This window comes from Alosa alosa, chromosome 20, assembly GCF_017589495.1.
Source record: "Alosa alosa isolate M-15738 ecotype Scorff River chromosome 20, AALO_Geno_1.1, whole genome shotgun sequence".
Classification (NCBI taxonomy): Eukaryota; Metazoa; Chordata; class Actinopteri; order Clupeiformes; family Clupeidae; genus Alosa; species Alosa alosa.
Genome location: NC_063208.1, coordinates 20,717,283 through 20,733,139, shown reverse-complemented (window position 1 = coordinate 20,733,139; position 15,857 = coordinate 20,717,283). Strand labels below are relative to the sequence as shown.

At 42.2% G+C, this 15,857-nt stretch overlaps 2 protein-coding genes across 5 annotated transcripts in view; one reads left to right on the top strand and one right to left on the bottom strand.

Moving 5' to 3' along the window:
• The first annotated feature begins 34 nt into the window (after positions 1-34).
• hsd17b8 (hydroxysteroid (17-beta) dehydrogenase 8) lies at positions 35-5,295 on the top strand. Its single transcript, XM_048229699.1, has 9 exons — positions 35-100; positions 1,564-1,766; positions 1,898-2,014; positions 2,125-2,220; positions 2,492-2,577; positions 3,199-3,283; positions 3,630-3,672; positions 4,095-4,169; positions 4,590-5,295. The coding sequence occupies exons 1-9, from the start codon at positions 49-51 to the stop codon at positions 4,607-4,609; spliced, it is 777 nt and encodes a 258-aa protein (XP_048085656.1). The 5' UTR covers positions 35-48; the 3' UTR covers positions 4,610-5,295.
• Positions 5,296-5,399: 104 nt separating this feature from the next.
• Positions 5,400-15,857, bottom strand: part of col11a2 (collagen, type XI, alpha 2) — a 44,018-nt gene continuing 33,560 nt past the window's right edge. For all 4 annotated transcript variants that reach the window (XM_048229653.1, XM_048229655.1, XM_048229652.1 and 1 more), the window contains 23 exons: positions 15,738-15,791; positions 15,577-15,630; positions 15,327-15,434; positions 15,132-15,185; positions 14,821-14,874; positions 14,070-14,123; positions 13,676-13,729; positions 13,478-13,585; positions 13,334-13,387; positions 13,045-13,098; positions 12,599-12,652; positions 12,450-12,503; positions 12,200-12,307; positions 11,652-11,705; positions 11,379-11,540; positions 10,917-10,970; positions 10,192-10,227; positions 10,023-10,076; positions 9,531-9,795; positions 9,168-9,280; positions 8,839-8,907; positions 8,392-8,634; positions 5,400-7,993 (listed from right to left, as the gene is read on the bottom strand). In XM_048229653.1, the coding sequence (XP_048085610.1) occupies positions 7,847-7,993; positions 8,392-8,634; positions 8,839-8,907; positions 9,168-9,280; positions 9,531-9,795; positions 10,023-10,076; positions 10,192-10,227; positions 10,917-10,970; positions 11,379-11,540; positions 11,652-11,705; positions 12,200-12,307; positions 12,450-12,503; positions 12,599-12,652; positions 13,045-13,098; positions 13,334-13,387; positions 13,478-13,585; positions 13,676-13,729; positions 14,070-14,123; positions 14,821-14,874; positions 15,132-15,185; positions 15,327-15,434; positions 15,577-15,630; positions 15,738-15,791 (2,061 nt within the window). In that variant the 3' untranslated portion in view covers positions 5,400-7,846. The remainder of the gene's footprint in view (positions 7,994-8,391; positions 8,635-8,838; positions 8,908-9,167; positions 9,281-9,530; positions 9,796-10,022; positions 10,077-10,191; positions 10,228-10,916; positions 10,971-11,378; positions 11,541-11,651; positions 11,706-12,199; positions 12,308-12,449; positions 12,504-12,598; positions 12,653-13,044; positions 13,099-13,333; positions 13,388-13,477; positions 13,586-13,675; positions 13,730-14,069; positions 14,124-14,820; positions 14,875-15,131; positions 15,186-15,326; positions 15,435-15,576; positions 15,631-15,737; positions 15,792-15,857) is intronic.

Here is a 15,857-nt window from a genome sequence, read left to right as displayed (position 1 = left end):
CCATCCAGTGGCCTTTGAAAGCATTTTCGCAGTTTCAGCAATACTGTCATGGCGGCGTCCATTCGACCACGTCTCATATCAAGGTTAGCTGTAGTCACAGGTGAGCAGAATGACATACGAGACACGACATTTTCAGTATACGTAATTTAGTTTTAGATAGATATTAGGGCCGATGATTTCTAAATAAGCGTATTTATTGGGAATGTAGTTTAAGAGAACCTATGGAGAGAACTTGCAGTGCACACATTTTGCACAGTGCCAGTTTCCTACATTTAAGAAGTACCAATTTGTAAATCCTGAAACATGACTCGAAAAAACAGAGCCACTTCTTCGCTGCCTCAGGTAGATAGAAAATCCTCTTTCGGTACGTGTTCGTCCACATCACTTTTCCATCCGCAATGTAGGTTCATGTTTCTATACGTCAATGCAGAGCGGGCCCTCATGACGGCACGGTATTGCAATGCAAAGCATTTCGTGTTAATTGAAGACCTTTTATTTTAATAGCAGCAAATTAAGAATAATTGCAGTAAAATGTTATATAGGCCTAGTGTATACCATTTGTCCTGTGATTACATATGTCAGATTAATTCCCTTGTGCGCAGTCTAGAACCGTGTTAGTGGGTTCTCTGCTATGTTTGAGCCGTGTCTATAACCACCCTCAAATGAGTGCGTTTTGAGTCCTGTGCAGCAGCCATGAAGAGCCTTAATAATGGTGGTGGACATTTTTAAAAATCCAATCCCTTGTGCCATCAGCCTTTGCAAGAAGTCCTGTGCCGATCACAACTTTATTAAAGATCCATCAGAGCGAGTGGAAGAATACATTATTACATTACATTACTGACGCATTTTTAGCCAAAGCGACTAACAACATGGTTAACAGTTTTAAATAAGTTTAAGCATAAATAAGCATACGTTTTAAAGCAACACCAAAGAACTTTTCCTCTGTCAAACACACTATTTGTTTATCCAGCACCGGCTTTGCAAATAACAATGTCCACAGACAAGGTAGAATATGTTGCATAATTTTATGAAAGTACGATGTATTGCGACTTCAGATCCAAGTCAAATTTGTAGTTTCTTATGTCTCATTCCATACTGCCGATCTGGCAAACTTACATAGTGCGGTTATAGCCGATAGAGGGCCGCGAAGCAAATGCATAAGTGCCGTTCACCCTGTTACGAGTTGATGAACCACTGAAACGATTTTGGAAACATTATTTTAAGGTGCAAAAAACTCTTTGGTGTTGCTTTAATTCTCAACAATTTTAGGACAATTTAAAAAACGGTAGAGTACAGTAAGAATAAGTGCATCAGTGAGTGCTGTTTTTAACAGTTTTACGTGTCAGTTCAAGGCGGCTGGTAAGTGCTAGGATCGGCAAGACTTGTTGTGGTGCTATGAGAGATGTTCTCTAAAGAGCTGGGTCTTAAGGAGTTTTTTTTGAAAATGGAGAGGGATGTCCCTGCCCTTGTAGGAACTGGCAGTGCGATACTCTGTTGTATACATGACTTATTTTTGCATTATTTTATTTTATTTTTCATATTTCATTTATATTATTTCACCAGGAGGGGGCAGTGGCATTGGGCGTGCAGTTTGTCAGCGCCTTGCTTCAGAGGGGGCCTCACTGGTGGTTGCAGACCGGAGCGTGGAATCGGCCAATCAGACCCTGGAAAACCTGTCTCGTGATCATAAAGGGCAGGAACACATGGTGGCAGAGGTGGATGTTGCTTTCCGCAGCAGTGTGGAGAACCTGCTGAACAGTATACAGGTGCCTGGCCATGCTTATTCCAGGTTTATCAGTAACACTGTAGTGGGAAGGACACACACATACACACACACAAAAGCACATACACCAGGGTAACTTGTAATTTATTATCCTCTGTAACTTGTCCCATTTAGCGACGGTACTTCCAGCCCCCATCTGTATGTGTGAATGCTGCTGGCATTACACAGGATGAGTTCCTGTTGAAAATGGAGGAAGAGGACTTTGACAAAGTGGTTCAGGTCAATCTTAAGGTAGAACCCCACCACCATCTTAAATGTGCATGACATGGCTGTGAATTAAATGGTAGCGTTTTCATCAGTCCACCATTTTTATTGTCTTCCTCTTTCACAACTTTCCCCAGGGCACCTTTCTGATCACTCAAGCTTTCTCGAGGGCCATGGTAGCCGCAGGCGCTCCCAAAGGTTCCATTGTTACCGTAGGCAGCATCGTGGGGAAGGTGAGTCATCCTCGCTGAGGCTGCCTGTGTTAAAAGCACAAAAGCAAAGGCATCACACAGGACATTGCACCATAATGTAATGCGTGCTGCCACACTGCACTTCTTCTGGACTCAGTTCTGATCCTATTGCATTGTTAAATCCTATTAGATATTCATAGTGGGATGGTGACCAGTGTGAAGGTCAAGGCCTCAATTCTAATGCAGAGTTCTGTTTGGTGCCATCAGATGTTTAAAAGCAGATGTTTAATGCATGTGGCTTCCGCTGTGACAGGTGGGGAATGTGGGCCAGGCCAACTACTCGGCTTCCAAAGCCGGTGTCCAGGGGCTTACCAGAACAGCTGCTAAGGAGCTCAGCAGGTGAGAGCCATCAGGTGTTCTTTAGTGGAGCACCAGTCTGGGTATATTTTACCTCTTAGGTTATGCAGTAAACTGCTCTCCAGATTTTGAGAGTTGGTGGTTGCCTGGTTTTATCACAGAAAAAAATGTGGCGGTGTGTGGCGGTCACAGAGAAACAGATCAGCTTGAATTTAGTGTGAAGAAAATGTACCTTGATTTGTGAGAATGAAATGAATAGTTCAATTTATTAAGATATAATTGATTAAAATGCATCACTATGTGAACTTAGTTCTGACTGAAGGTTCACACCAAGAATGATAACTAAAACAATAACTGCAAAAAAAGTGTTGTTCCAGATCATATAAATGACGATGTCCACACATGAACTATAACGATAACGACGTGAAGAACGATATCATTGGGGATCACTTTCAGAGTGATTTTGAGAATGATAAAAAGTTGATCGCCAATTAGAATCCATCAAATTTAGCCATCACATTAAGCAACACGAGGAGAGACTTTCCTTGTCGTTTGGTCAGTGCGGATGCTTTCTTTGTTATAGTTATAGTTGTAGTTATCGTTCCTGGTGTGAACGCCCCTTTACCCCCTGATTCTTCAATGGATGTTTGTCTCCCTTATCAGATTTGGCATCCGGTGTAACTGTGTTCTACCAGGGTTCATCACCACACCAATGACAGACAAGGTGCCAGAAAAAGTGATCAGCAGGGTGAGCACCAAAAGAAAAATATAACTCGAGAACTGAGGAAATAACTGTTAGGATGATCAATGATCTGTATGTTTAGTCTCTCATTTTCATAAGTGAGGAAATGTAATAGATAAAGATATTAGATAAAGGGAGGGATTATGGCATACTATGTCAATCATCCGTATCAGATGTTATCTGTGCCAAAAAAACTCCCTTTCCTCCCACAGCCTCACATTCACAATCATAGATTGCAACCATGTTTATGAATGTAACATGTAGACACATACAAAGTCTGTAACCATTTACCGGTACTTCATTTTTTAGTGTAGAGTGTTAAGTTGTTTCCTTGTTCCATTGTTCTTTGCAGATTACTTCCCTTGTGCCCTTGGGGAGGATGGGAGACCCTGCAGGTGACCACAAGCCTCAGCATCATAAACAATTCGCCTTATTCAGGGAGCGGCCATTGTGTAAACCAAAACAAGGCTATACAGGGTACATTGACTATATCATTAATGCATTCTCGCCACCTACTGGTGAATGCATAGAACACAACAATCCTATGGTTTGTGTACCCTGTAGCCTCGTTTTGGTTTACAATGGCCGCCGTCTGAATAAGGGGAATACAAATGCAGTACAACATAACGACATAAGAGCAATGGCTTGCTTGACACATGGTTTTCATTAAACAGTGTGTGCTGTATGTAGTGGATTAAGTACAGCGTAGTGGATTGTACCGACTTTCGTTATACGTATCATTACAAGTACAGGACACAAATACAATAACAATGTCAAACTGTTTACTTTAGTTTGTCTTATTTCTGTCTCTGTGTAGAGGTGGCTGATGTGTGTGCCTTCCTGGCTTCTGATGACAGTCTCTATATCACTGGAAGCTGTATAGAAGTCACAGGTAAATCTGATCTGATAATCCATCAATTGTATGATTCTCCATCCAAGAATTGTCCACCAGTATGTAGTACACAGATGTAGAATAGTAAATGTGTCTTCTAAAACAGTCAGGAAATCATAATTAACTAATCCCAGGCGAGAAACTCATTCATTTGTTCACAAATTGACTTCTTTTTTGCACAGCTGTTCAGTTACTTTTGTGTGGTAATAGCTATACACATTATTGATTAGCTGTGGCTTTTATTTCCACAGATGAATTTTGGTTGAAAGTAACGGTATACAGGAAAATTTTATTTTACCACCAAGTCTCTGTAGCCAAATTACAGTTTATATAAATATAATTATGTACATATTACTTAAAAAGGTGCATCTCTGGACCCTGATGTCAGGTGGAATGGCTTTCTCCCTCTTTTTGTTTCAGGAGGGCTTTTCATGGGCTGACTCAAGACCGCATATGGAGAATGACCGCCATTAGGCCTTACATTTTTCTTAAATATATATGTACATAATATGATTATACTATTTGTATTATAAAATACTATTTTTGTAATTTGCATGCATTAGCAAAATAAAACACTTAAATTATAATAAATTGTGTAATATGTAATAACCACTGTGCCAATGGATAAAATGCACCAGCCCCTCTTATATGCAGATATGGATTACTTTTTTACAGAGTAGCCTACTTACTGTAAGTGCTACAGGACAGACATACAGGGATATAAACACACACACCTATACACACTCTCTCTCTCTCTCTCTCTGAGTTAAGTACTATTGCAACAAGAGACACTAATGTACAGGCTGTGAAAGTGCCTCAGCATGTGGTTTAATGGGAAACCGAACAGAAAAAAAGGACGGTGAGCTCAGACACACACACACACACACAAAATCTCAAACTGTGGAAACATGATCAAAAGCCAAAGCAAGGAATACTGCACAGCCACCAGAGAGAACAAAGGTGAAAGATGTCTGAGAATTCAGACCAGGTGAAGGCTGTGTGCTTTCTGTGGTGCACTGCGGCTATTGGGTGGAGTTTATTTCTGGTCATCTTGACTGATGAACCATGGAGGATAGTGAACGTATTATTTACTGACTGCAGTGAGAAAAAGGAGGTGAAATTTATTCAAAACACAAACCACAATTGTCCTGTGCAACATGCATCCAGCCCGTAGCAAAGGTTGTAACAAGGGGCATATTGAGGGGAGAATGAACAAAGAAGACAATCAGCTCTTTTTAAAAAGATGATATATTACAGAAACAGAATTTTTAAAAATTACTTACAAACATTATAAAATATTTTTTCTCTTGTCAGCACCATATTTTTATGAAACAGATGTCTGTTTTTCATTTGAAATCAAACAAACAAATAAAAAAAAAAATGCATCTTCTGCACGGCTCTCTAATGAAAACCACACGGACGACTTTTATTTACCCAGGTTATCTTTTCATCGGTCATCCCCCCAATCCCTTTAATATTACAAGAGAATCAAAGCACAAAATAAAAAAAATTAAACAATATTGTATTTCACCATTGCTTTAATTAATTATATTACAATGTTTGGTAATTGTCCTCCCCAATCCCACCCTCCCACGTGCCATCTCTTGCCCGCTGGGGTCCCACATCCATGCCATCCTGCACTCTTTGTTTCTCTTGCACACCTACACGGAACCTCAATGGCCCACAGTAGCCCAGCCAAACCTAGCCATGACAAAGCATAAGAATCAAACTCCACACAAAGTCCACAACTAGGATTGTCCTTGTGAACTGCGTGATTGTAAAGAGACTACGTCAGACAATTGTCAGCAACACGCCCTGTTAACATGCACAGACCATGAGTATTGCACAGATCAAGTCAGATTAGGTTTTAATGTATATATTTAATTGATTTATGACCCATCAAGTGAAAACTACAGGAAATAAATACAAACGAAATACCACAATTTTTCTTTCTTGAAAACGGCAAAGAGTTTGGTAGGATTTAGAGCACCCTGTTCTGTTCATTCCCTTTAACAATAAATACAATAGAATATCAGTATCTCTGTACAAATGATTTGTAATGCACAAAGTCCAGCCAAAGAAAAACAAAATCATTGTTGACATGAAAGGGCGGCATAATCAAATGAGTGTTCGTGCTGAACGCTGCCTCCTTTGGTAGTAGAAGTAGCACCTAGCAACACAGTTTTTGTTTGTGTGCTTTTTTGTTTTATTCACTGATACATAGAAAAAGACGAAGTACCAAAAAGAGCGCATACATACACATTTTACACCCCAGGCATACTTGATAGTCTAATACCAATTGCATCTGGCAAAGGGTCAGATGTTATAACCCACTGTCCTCCACCTTCCAAAACATCAATACTGGATTGGTACGATGGCATTTGTGCTCAAGCCTTGCCTATAAACTGCAGCTGTTAACTGAACAATGGCAACTTTAATCAAATCTACAATACATGTACAGCAAACACATCAAGTTCAGTACATTTGATCCCACTTCTGCCCAAATGCATGTAACATTGTGAACCCAATAAACAGTCATGAAGTACAGAACACATTGCTGTTAGGACGAGATTTTTTTTTTATTACTGCTGGGGTTGAAAAAAATGACTTTTCTCAAACTTAGGCCAACAGCTGTGCCAAATGTATCCGTCTTACCTCTTGTCATTTTCAGAAGATTTGTAGGGGACACACCCATGAAGCACACTGTTTAAGGTTTAACACAACAGCATGGATAAATCAGGCGTGTCGCTGTAGATGGACTTATGAACAGGAGGTTCCTGTCAACAGACACACTGTAAAGCCACATTTGACATTATTGTTCCTGCTTGATATTTCCTTTAGTGTGCGCTTTTTTAAATTCCCTATTCCTCAGTCTGATTTTATCCTCTTACTTGTCAGTCGACAGGTGTCCATTGTCAGCTGGCGAAACTTCCGTGGTTTATTTGGGCTTGCGTTTGAGGGCATCCATTTTTTGTTTTGTTTTTGCGTTTCAAGACACAGGACGTGAGGCACAGGGAGGGCTGGGCCTTTTCTATGAGGCTGGGTGCTGAGGGACAAAGCAAAGAGGTAGAGAGGGTGAGACGCCTCGAAAAGAAAAATCAGCGGGGAGGGGACAGGAGCGAGAGGGGGGGGATCTCCGAAACCTGGGGAGGGGCGGCGGGGTGGGGAGGGGGGGCTTGGGGACGGGCGGAAATGGATTTGTCGCTGACCCTTTAGGTTCAGCCACTCATTACAAAAGAACACAGTTCTAGTCGGGCCAGAACACTTTTCTCCTCTCACAGTTCTATCTTGGCTCTCCTCCCTGCGAGAGTGTGGGCGTGTTCTACTCTTCTCTTCTCGTCCGTTGGTCTTTGGGAGTCGTTTTCCCTGGGCATGTTCTTAAGTGAGTGCAGGTCTGTTTAACAACAGATCTTGTGTATTTGTGTGTGTGTGCTTTTTGTGGCGTGTGTATGTGCATGCCTGTGCAAGTGTATGAGTGTGTGTATTCCACATTTTTAACTTAAAAAAATAATAAAACACTGAGCATTCATATTGGCACATCTATGTGGTTGTATCAATATGTGTTGTATAAGTGCATGTCCATGTACGTGTAGGTGAGTGAGTGCATCAGTGTAAGTGTATGTCTGTGTGCTTCGAGTGTGTCGATGCTTGTGTTCCCCTCTCTCTCTGCATGTGTTTTAACCCAGGAAGCAGACAGGTCCCACTTCAAAGCCAAATTTCTGGTTATTCTCCCCAAAGTCTGAGATCTTCATGTCCAGCAGAGGGAGCTGCTCCACCTGAGGCGTGTTGACCTCCAGCACCGTCCTGTCGTAACCCTTACGATACTGCAGATACATAGCAGACAAAAAACACACAAACACACACAAGTTACACGAGTTACCTACAAGATACTAGTGCTAGTGAAATATACCACAGTGATAACAACAACATATTATAGCGCGTTTTAAGGCATCCAATTTGCTTTACAATGAACCTGACTAACCACCACCAGAGCTCTCTATATAACTGGAGAAGCAACAGTGGTTTACTATCTAGTCCTGCTATTATTCACTTCTTCTGTTGTTTTTGTTAAGTTAGGTGGAGACTAATGCTTCTCTTTGTCCCAGGTACCAAGTAAACCTTTTGGGTGTAAATTCTTGGAGAGTACCGGTAACTGTATTATGGCATAATTTCAGGAAGTTCAAATGAACATTATTGTCCCTGCTAGCTTGTTGGTACGTACCGAGCAGCCGTCCTCGAGAGCCTTGATGTAGGGGCTGGTCTCGTAGGCGAGCTCCTCTTCGTTGGCGCCCTGGAGACGCAGTGCCCGCTGATACTGGTCCTTGTCCTTGGTAGTGCGGTCGGCCCAGGCCACGGAGCGGTGGCAGTGGTAGGTAAGGTTCTGGCGGGCCTGGACACTCAATAGCCGCAGGAAGCCCAGCTGGACTACGCCCACTGGCTCGCCAACAGAGTCCACGTATGTGAACTAAAAAAAGTGTGAGAAGAAATTGGTCATTTAGAGGGGATACTCTCTACTCTCTAATCCACTCTAATGGATCAGAAGTCTAATCGATTAGAAGCATAAGCATATTTCTTCTAATGAATTAGCAGTGTAATCCATTCTTTTTCTATCTGAGGTACCGGTAAGTATTGAACTGTGATAAAGACAAAAACCCTGTGGAATTCTCACCTTGCTGCCCTTTGAAAATTTACTGTACCAGGACCCAGGAGTCTCCTTGGCCCAAGAGTTCAATTTCACCTGGCAAAAGATGGGGAGAATAATAAAACACTCAGTCGATTACTTCAGTATTATGTATAACCATTTCAAAACACTCAGTTGATTACTTCAGTATTATGTATAACCATTTCAAAAGAAAAACCTGCTTACAGGCTGAAGAGTAATGTGATGTCACAAGCTTTAATTTGCCAGATGTGCCTCTGGTCACTTTATTGAAGTGCTATAGCTGGACCATGTTAAGAAAGTTGATTTTATGGAAACCTCACAGATCTTAGACTTACATTTTCCATGGCCTTGCTTGGGTAGAGACATGTCTCTCCACCAGCTGTGAAATTGCAGTAAACCTTGAAGGAATCGCGATGGCATCCCTGGTTGGGGTCAATCCAGTACTCTCCTGTGGGGCCACAAAAGAGACAGGTCAGTCAAAAAACTGTTGCGATGTCTATTATGGGATGTGTGCTTTTATTGTGAGTTTGATTTCCTAAATTACTGCCACAGCTGCAGTTGATTTACTGATGAGTTTTGTTTGTTATTTCAGTGTATGACTGTACAGATGCAGAAACACTCTGACACAACAAGCTAACCATGCTAACAAGCTTAATATGTTTGTAGTGTTATCTAGATCTTTATTTGGGTCGCCATACCGTCTTTGTATTCTGGCTGGCTGAGCATGAGGTCCTGGCAGGTACGGGCTGGGCTCTCCTGGGTGCCAAGAGGGAAGCGTATGGCCTCGATCTCCTGGCGCAGGGAGTTGAGGGAGCCGTAGATCTCCTCCATGCCCTCGTTGGCGGCACCGGCGGAATCAGCTGGTGTGCCATCAGTCTCCACCATCTTGCTGGCATCGATGGAACGCTTGGACTTCTTGGGGATCTGGATGGGCAGTGGCTGGATGACATCACCTGGAGGTCCCTATATGCGGAGCAGAATGGAAAAGAATTGATTTTCTATTCAATAATGTTAAAGAAGTTAAACCATTTGTCCAAATGGTGACAATTTAAATTCTACTCTTCTAGGCAATTCTACTATTCTATACTTGTATAAGTATAGCATCGCTATACATCAGGAAATGTCCATGTGTTTTGCACATTTTGTATACACATTTATTTTACATGTCAATATACATGAGGATAACTTACAGGGGGTCCTGGAGGTCCTGATACACCCTTCTCTCCCTTGGGGCCAGCACCACCCTAAAGTACAAGACACAGACATTAGTTTCTGCCATCATCTGGGAGCTCAAAATTCTGTTATGATAGCTGCCGTAATCAAGTAATTTAAAACTGGAATTAAAGGTGAAATACTTACTGAAGCACCTTTAGCACCCTTGACACCTCTGGGGCCCTGGGAAAGGCAGACAGACAGACAATGATAAGAAGATACCTCAAAAAGATTACAGCCAGAATGTGAGAGTCAGTCAGACGCAATGCGATTAGAACACCTCCGCCCCATCCAACCGGCCCACTTAGCATGAAAATAGGGCAAGATGTGCACACCCAAATGACCTTATCATGGAAATAAGGAAAAATTCACACGTTGGCCATCTCACACTCGAATGCAAATTCGGTCATCAAAGACAGTCATCAATTGTCAAGGAGGTTTTGAAGTGAGCTGTGAGGTACCAACTTAGATAAAAGTAGCAAATATTCATTGTTAAAAGGGTATGAACGTGGACAGGGTTTTCGTCATGAATGATTACAGCTATGTCTGACACAAAATGTAGTTTCATTCACACCAAGGGTGTCAATTCAGACCATTTGAGGCATAAAATGATAGCGTTTAAGATCTAGTTTCAGCCCCCCCACTGGTGTGACAACTGCCACCGTGTGCCAAATGTGGACAGGAGGGGATAATAGAGGGCATTTTGGACAGAATTGCTGTCACTAACTCACTAGCAATGGAAGTCGGAACCTTTTATTTATTTTATCTCATTAGAGGGACAACACATCTTTTAGCATGTTTTTTTGTAAATGTATGGAGATCTTTCCTTGAAACACAAAATATAGCACAATAAGTAAGTTAAATGGACTTACAGGCAGACCAGCAGGACCAGCAGGGCCGAGAGGTCCAGTACCACCAGGCATACCCTACAGGAGAGCAGGTCATACACAAAGGTTATAATTATGCAAAACATGATTTCATGGTACAGTAGGAGATATCGCTAACTGAGAGTCTCTACCAAAGTCATGTTAACGCTAACAAGGCCAAAAGTCCTGTGGCATCAAACACACGCTCTGATAATGTCAAAGAACTTCAGTTCAACAGCACAACGCATGGTGTTATGGTACACAATGGATACAGTTATCCTGGAAATCTGGCAAGTTAAGCCCAATGCTATTGCTAACCTAACCCCTTGAAAATGTGCAGTATACTCCAAAAAACTTCCACGGAGGATTGAAGCAACTTTCCCCAAGGTTCCCAAAGGTGTATATTTTAGCCGTGTCTTCAGAGTACAAACAACCGTGGGAGAAACAGTGATGGTGGATATCACTCACAGTCTCTCCTTTGGGTCCACTTGTTCCCTGGGGTCCTGAAAGTCCTCGGTCACCCTTCTCTCCCTGTTCACCGGGAGGTCCAATCAGACCGATCATACCTGGGTGTCCCTTCTCTCCCTTGGCACCAGGGTCTCCGTGAAGACCAGGCAAACCTGGAGGACCCTGAGAAAGAGAAAGAAATAGACAGACGTCAATGAAACAATACAGGAAGTAGAGTTCCAATTGCCTTCGGCCATTATCTGAGTCTCTAATAAGGTTATCTGATTATCTTACAAGAGGTCCAGGAGGTCCTTGCTGGCCAGCAGGGCCTGGAGAACCTTGTTCACCCTGGAAGAGAGAGAGGGAAGCATTTGATCAACACCCATGGAGGATTTAAACAAATCTCAAAAAAGGTATGATATAATATTTGCAACTGGCCTATGCAATTGTGCCTATACAAGATACCCTAGACTCAATAACAGTGGTTATTGCCAAGTGTGCTATAAATATCACTGTATTGAATTGGGTTGGACTGCTTTATTCTGCAGAACACAGCCACAAACAGTCAGTGTAAAGAGAGAGAGGATTGGGGGCCAAAGCATTATAATCTCACAACAGCTGTTTCATTCAAACATTTCCTGTTGAACTGCTCTAAGACTCGGGGAGGTCTGTTAACACTGGGCTATTTTTACCGGAGGGTTATTTCAACTAAGCAAAATAACTGTTTTTCTTTGGAGCAAGAGAGCAGTGGAGATTGTGCAATTCCCTGCTGTGATGGCCTGGGTTGCCCAGTCCAGTTTCCTGGAGAAAGGTCTGAATGGCTGAAAAGCGTAGTGTCATACCACTGATCCAGGAAGTCCTCTCAGACCCTCAGTTCCTGGTTTTCCTGGGTTGCCCTGAGCTCCGACTGGGCCGGTCTTTCCTGGAGGTCCAGTAGCACCTGAATCTCCCTAAAGCAGAAGAAGAGCAAGCAGCGCTTTGGCATTCAGTTGCATTAAGCCTGTGATCAGTACAGTCTGGCTAATGCCTCTTTTTTTACTTTTAGAAACCATAACTGAAAGTGCATCATTAGTGACACCTGGCCACACTTACCTTGGCGCCCTTCTCTCCCTGACGTCCCTCTGGTCCTCTTGTGCCGGCAGGACCCTGAGCATTGAACAATCACAAGTTGAAGATGATTACTCATGGATGAACACTGATGATGTGCAATGGCTGGACTTAATATTCCACAGAATACATACCCTCTTTCCGGGAGGCCCAGGTGGTCCGTTCTCACCAGAAGGTCCTGGAGAGCCCTAGATTAGAGTGAATAAGAGAAAACCGTTCATCAAAATGACACAATATATAACATTGTGATGAAAAGCAATTCTTTGATATTTAAATAATTAAACTGCATCATATTCAGTCTAACAGTATAATGCATCTGCATTTCGGTCACAATAATTTTACATGCAATTTATTACTGTGTAAGGAGCAGAAGTGAAGAGGAAATGGTCTATTTCTACTGTGTATGCTATTGTACCAGAGACACTCAATGGGAATACAGTACTTTTGTTTCTACTTGCCAGACAGCAAGTATGCTGACAGGGTCTGAAAGTACTGCAGTAGTAACCATGGTAACTAAAAAGAAAAGAAGCTGAGTGGTACTTTGCAAAGGTAAAGACAGGAGTGATGGTTAGGTACTCACAGCTTCTCCTTGTTCACCGTCCTCTCCTCTCTCTCCCTTGGCTCCATCAGCTCCCTAGAAAAGACCAAATGTATGTTATAAAACTCACTTGGTTTGGCTTTATACAGCCTTATTTGCATTAATCATAGGCAATCACTTGCAGCCAACCTAAACCAAAAATCTTGACCATCATTTGCAAATCAGAGGTATAACCAAGCTATATCTTCCATGCCATTATCTCAAAATATCTAATGCTGAATTTTCAAACGTATGACATTATTTACAGGATAAATGATCGGTCTGTACTTACTCTTGGGCCAACCTCACCAGGGGGGCCAGGATCACCAGGGAAACCAACAGGGCCCTGCAAAAATACATTTAAAATGTTATATATTTTTACACGTTTTAAGATTCTGTATTCCTGCACTGACTAACATGCATGGTTTTCACTAACAGGGTTTCCTTTGGGTCCGTCATCTCCGGTAGGTCCTCTTCCGCCTCCTGGTCCAGCAACTCCGGGTTGTCCAGACTCTCCCTTCTCACCGCGCTCTCCACGAGGACCCTGTCATTGGACAATATTGCTGTCAGTCATAGACCTGATTTGATGTAGTCTACTTCAGGTATGAGTGGGATGACAGAAGTAAACAATTACCTTCTTTCCAGGCTCTCCGCCAATTCCAGGTGGACCAGACTCACCAGGCTCTCCCTGTCAGTGACAGATATCATTGGTTAGTCCATGGTTTCAGTCATTGTTAAAACTCTCTCAATAAGCAATATGTAACACTTGTGCAACCACCAATGATCAGCTATTTACTGACTGCAAAGGTATACATAATAGAAATAGTGTCACAATCACTCCTTCACTCTTAACTAACATAACTGATATTGTCATTGATATTTATTTGTTACAAACATAGAGGCACACAATTGTGTTTTGTTGTATGGTTCCTTGAGGATGCTGACTCTATACCCACCAGGCACATCAGTCATTAGTGACAAATTAACAATTCAAATTTTAACTCATTTACATTTTTTTTTAATCATACCTTCTCTCCTGCGGGACCTGGGTTGCCAATACCTCCAGGAGGACCTTGAGGACCCTAATGAGGAAACATATGTGGCATGGCAAAAAAATTATTAGCAATATACAATTATTATAATGTACATTTAATTTGCTCATGTGTATTTTGTGTCTTTGACATGACAAGAACAATTGTTCTGAGTGAAACAATTGTCATGTAATCTTACAGTACTTGTTAGCATCTAGCATTGTAACAACACTGATATTGAGATGGCAGTTCGCTAATTTGAACGAGTTGGATTCCCCTTCAGTAAGGTTAAAATCTACAACTAAAATGATACACAGTCCAACATAGAGCATATTGTTAGCTTACACCACCATGACGGGCTATAAATGGATAATTAGAGTATATGATAACAGCATGATGTCCTCGACTGCAGTGATAGGATGACATTATGTTATTTTAGTCCAAATGTGGCACTGACACACAGTAACTTGAGAGGAAGGAGGAAGTGGAATGGTCATGTCCTGTGTTGTCACATCTCACAGGAGAATCAGGCTGATTTTGTGTTTGATTCACCACTTGTGACAATCTGGGGTGTGGGGGTCTGTGTGAGGCGGGGAATTTTTTCCTACTCCAGCCTATTACTTCAGTCTAAAGTGCCAACTTGTGCTGCAAAGCTAGCTCAAGCAATCCAAAACAATGGATAGACAGCTATGACTATGGTAACATATCAGATGACCAGAGAGATGGACAGACAGACAGACAGACTTACATCGGCACCGTTGGGACCAGCTGGGCCACGTGGGCCTGGAGGACCAGGAGGTCCCTGTCGAGAAAACCCAAAAAAGAGCCAAGTCAGCCACACTATTAATTCCATTTTATATTTCAATTAATGATTGGTGTTGCAAAAAGACATCAAACCAAGGCACGAGTCTAAATAATCGGTTTTGCTGTTGTAGTTGGATTTGTTGATGGTGTGTAGTTGCAGTGTACCAATGATACAGTGCTAGTTACAGGGACATACATGCTATAGATCATGAGATGTGGATATGATGTAAATATGCATCGAAAGTGGTAACTTACCATTGGTCCACCATCTCCAGTCTCTCCCTTCTCTCCAGATGGGCCAGGCAATCCCTACACAGAGGAAAGAACAGCTTCAGACACAAACTATCCTTCAGACACAAACTATATTTGAACCCTGAAGGTTCAAAAGAAATATGCAGACAGACACACTTTGTTTGTGAATGTGTGAAAAGAAAAGATATGTTTGTGTACCTGCAGACCAATAGGACCTGGAGGTCCTGGGAATCCTCTTGTTCCTTCATCTCCCTTGGCTCCAAAGATACCCTGCTGACCTCTGGCACCGGTCTCACCATCAGCTCCCTACAAAGCACATAGGAACTGGAATCAGAACTTCCAACTGGAATCAGAACTTCCTGCATCAACTTCCATACAAGCCAACGGACAATGTGAATGTGAACTATCAGAAGCTATTAGATCAAGCAATGTTTTTTCTCATACTTACAGCAGCACCAGGCTGGCCAACTGGACCCATTGATCCTGGTGGACCAGGAGGACCCTTTGGAATAAAGAAACAGATATTGAGGGATAGGCAATATTGAGAGAGACCGATGTTCCAGTCTAATTACTGTACACTACAACATCAAAGACTCCAGTGTTACTCACCTGCTCTCCCTTTCCTCCTTTAGCTCCCTTCTGGCCGTGCTCACCAACCTCACCCTGTAGCAAAACCAAAGCATTACGGACATGGTACACAAAAACAAATCTCTCCAGAGCCTCCTAAGT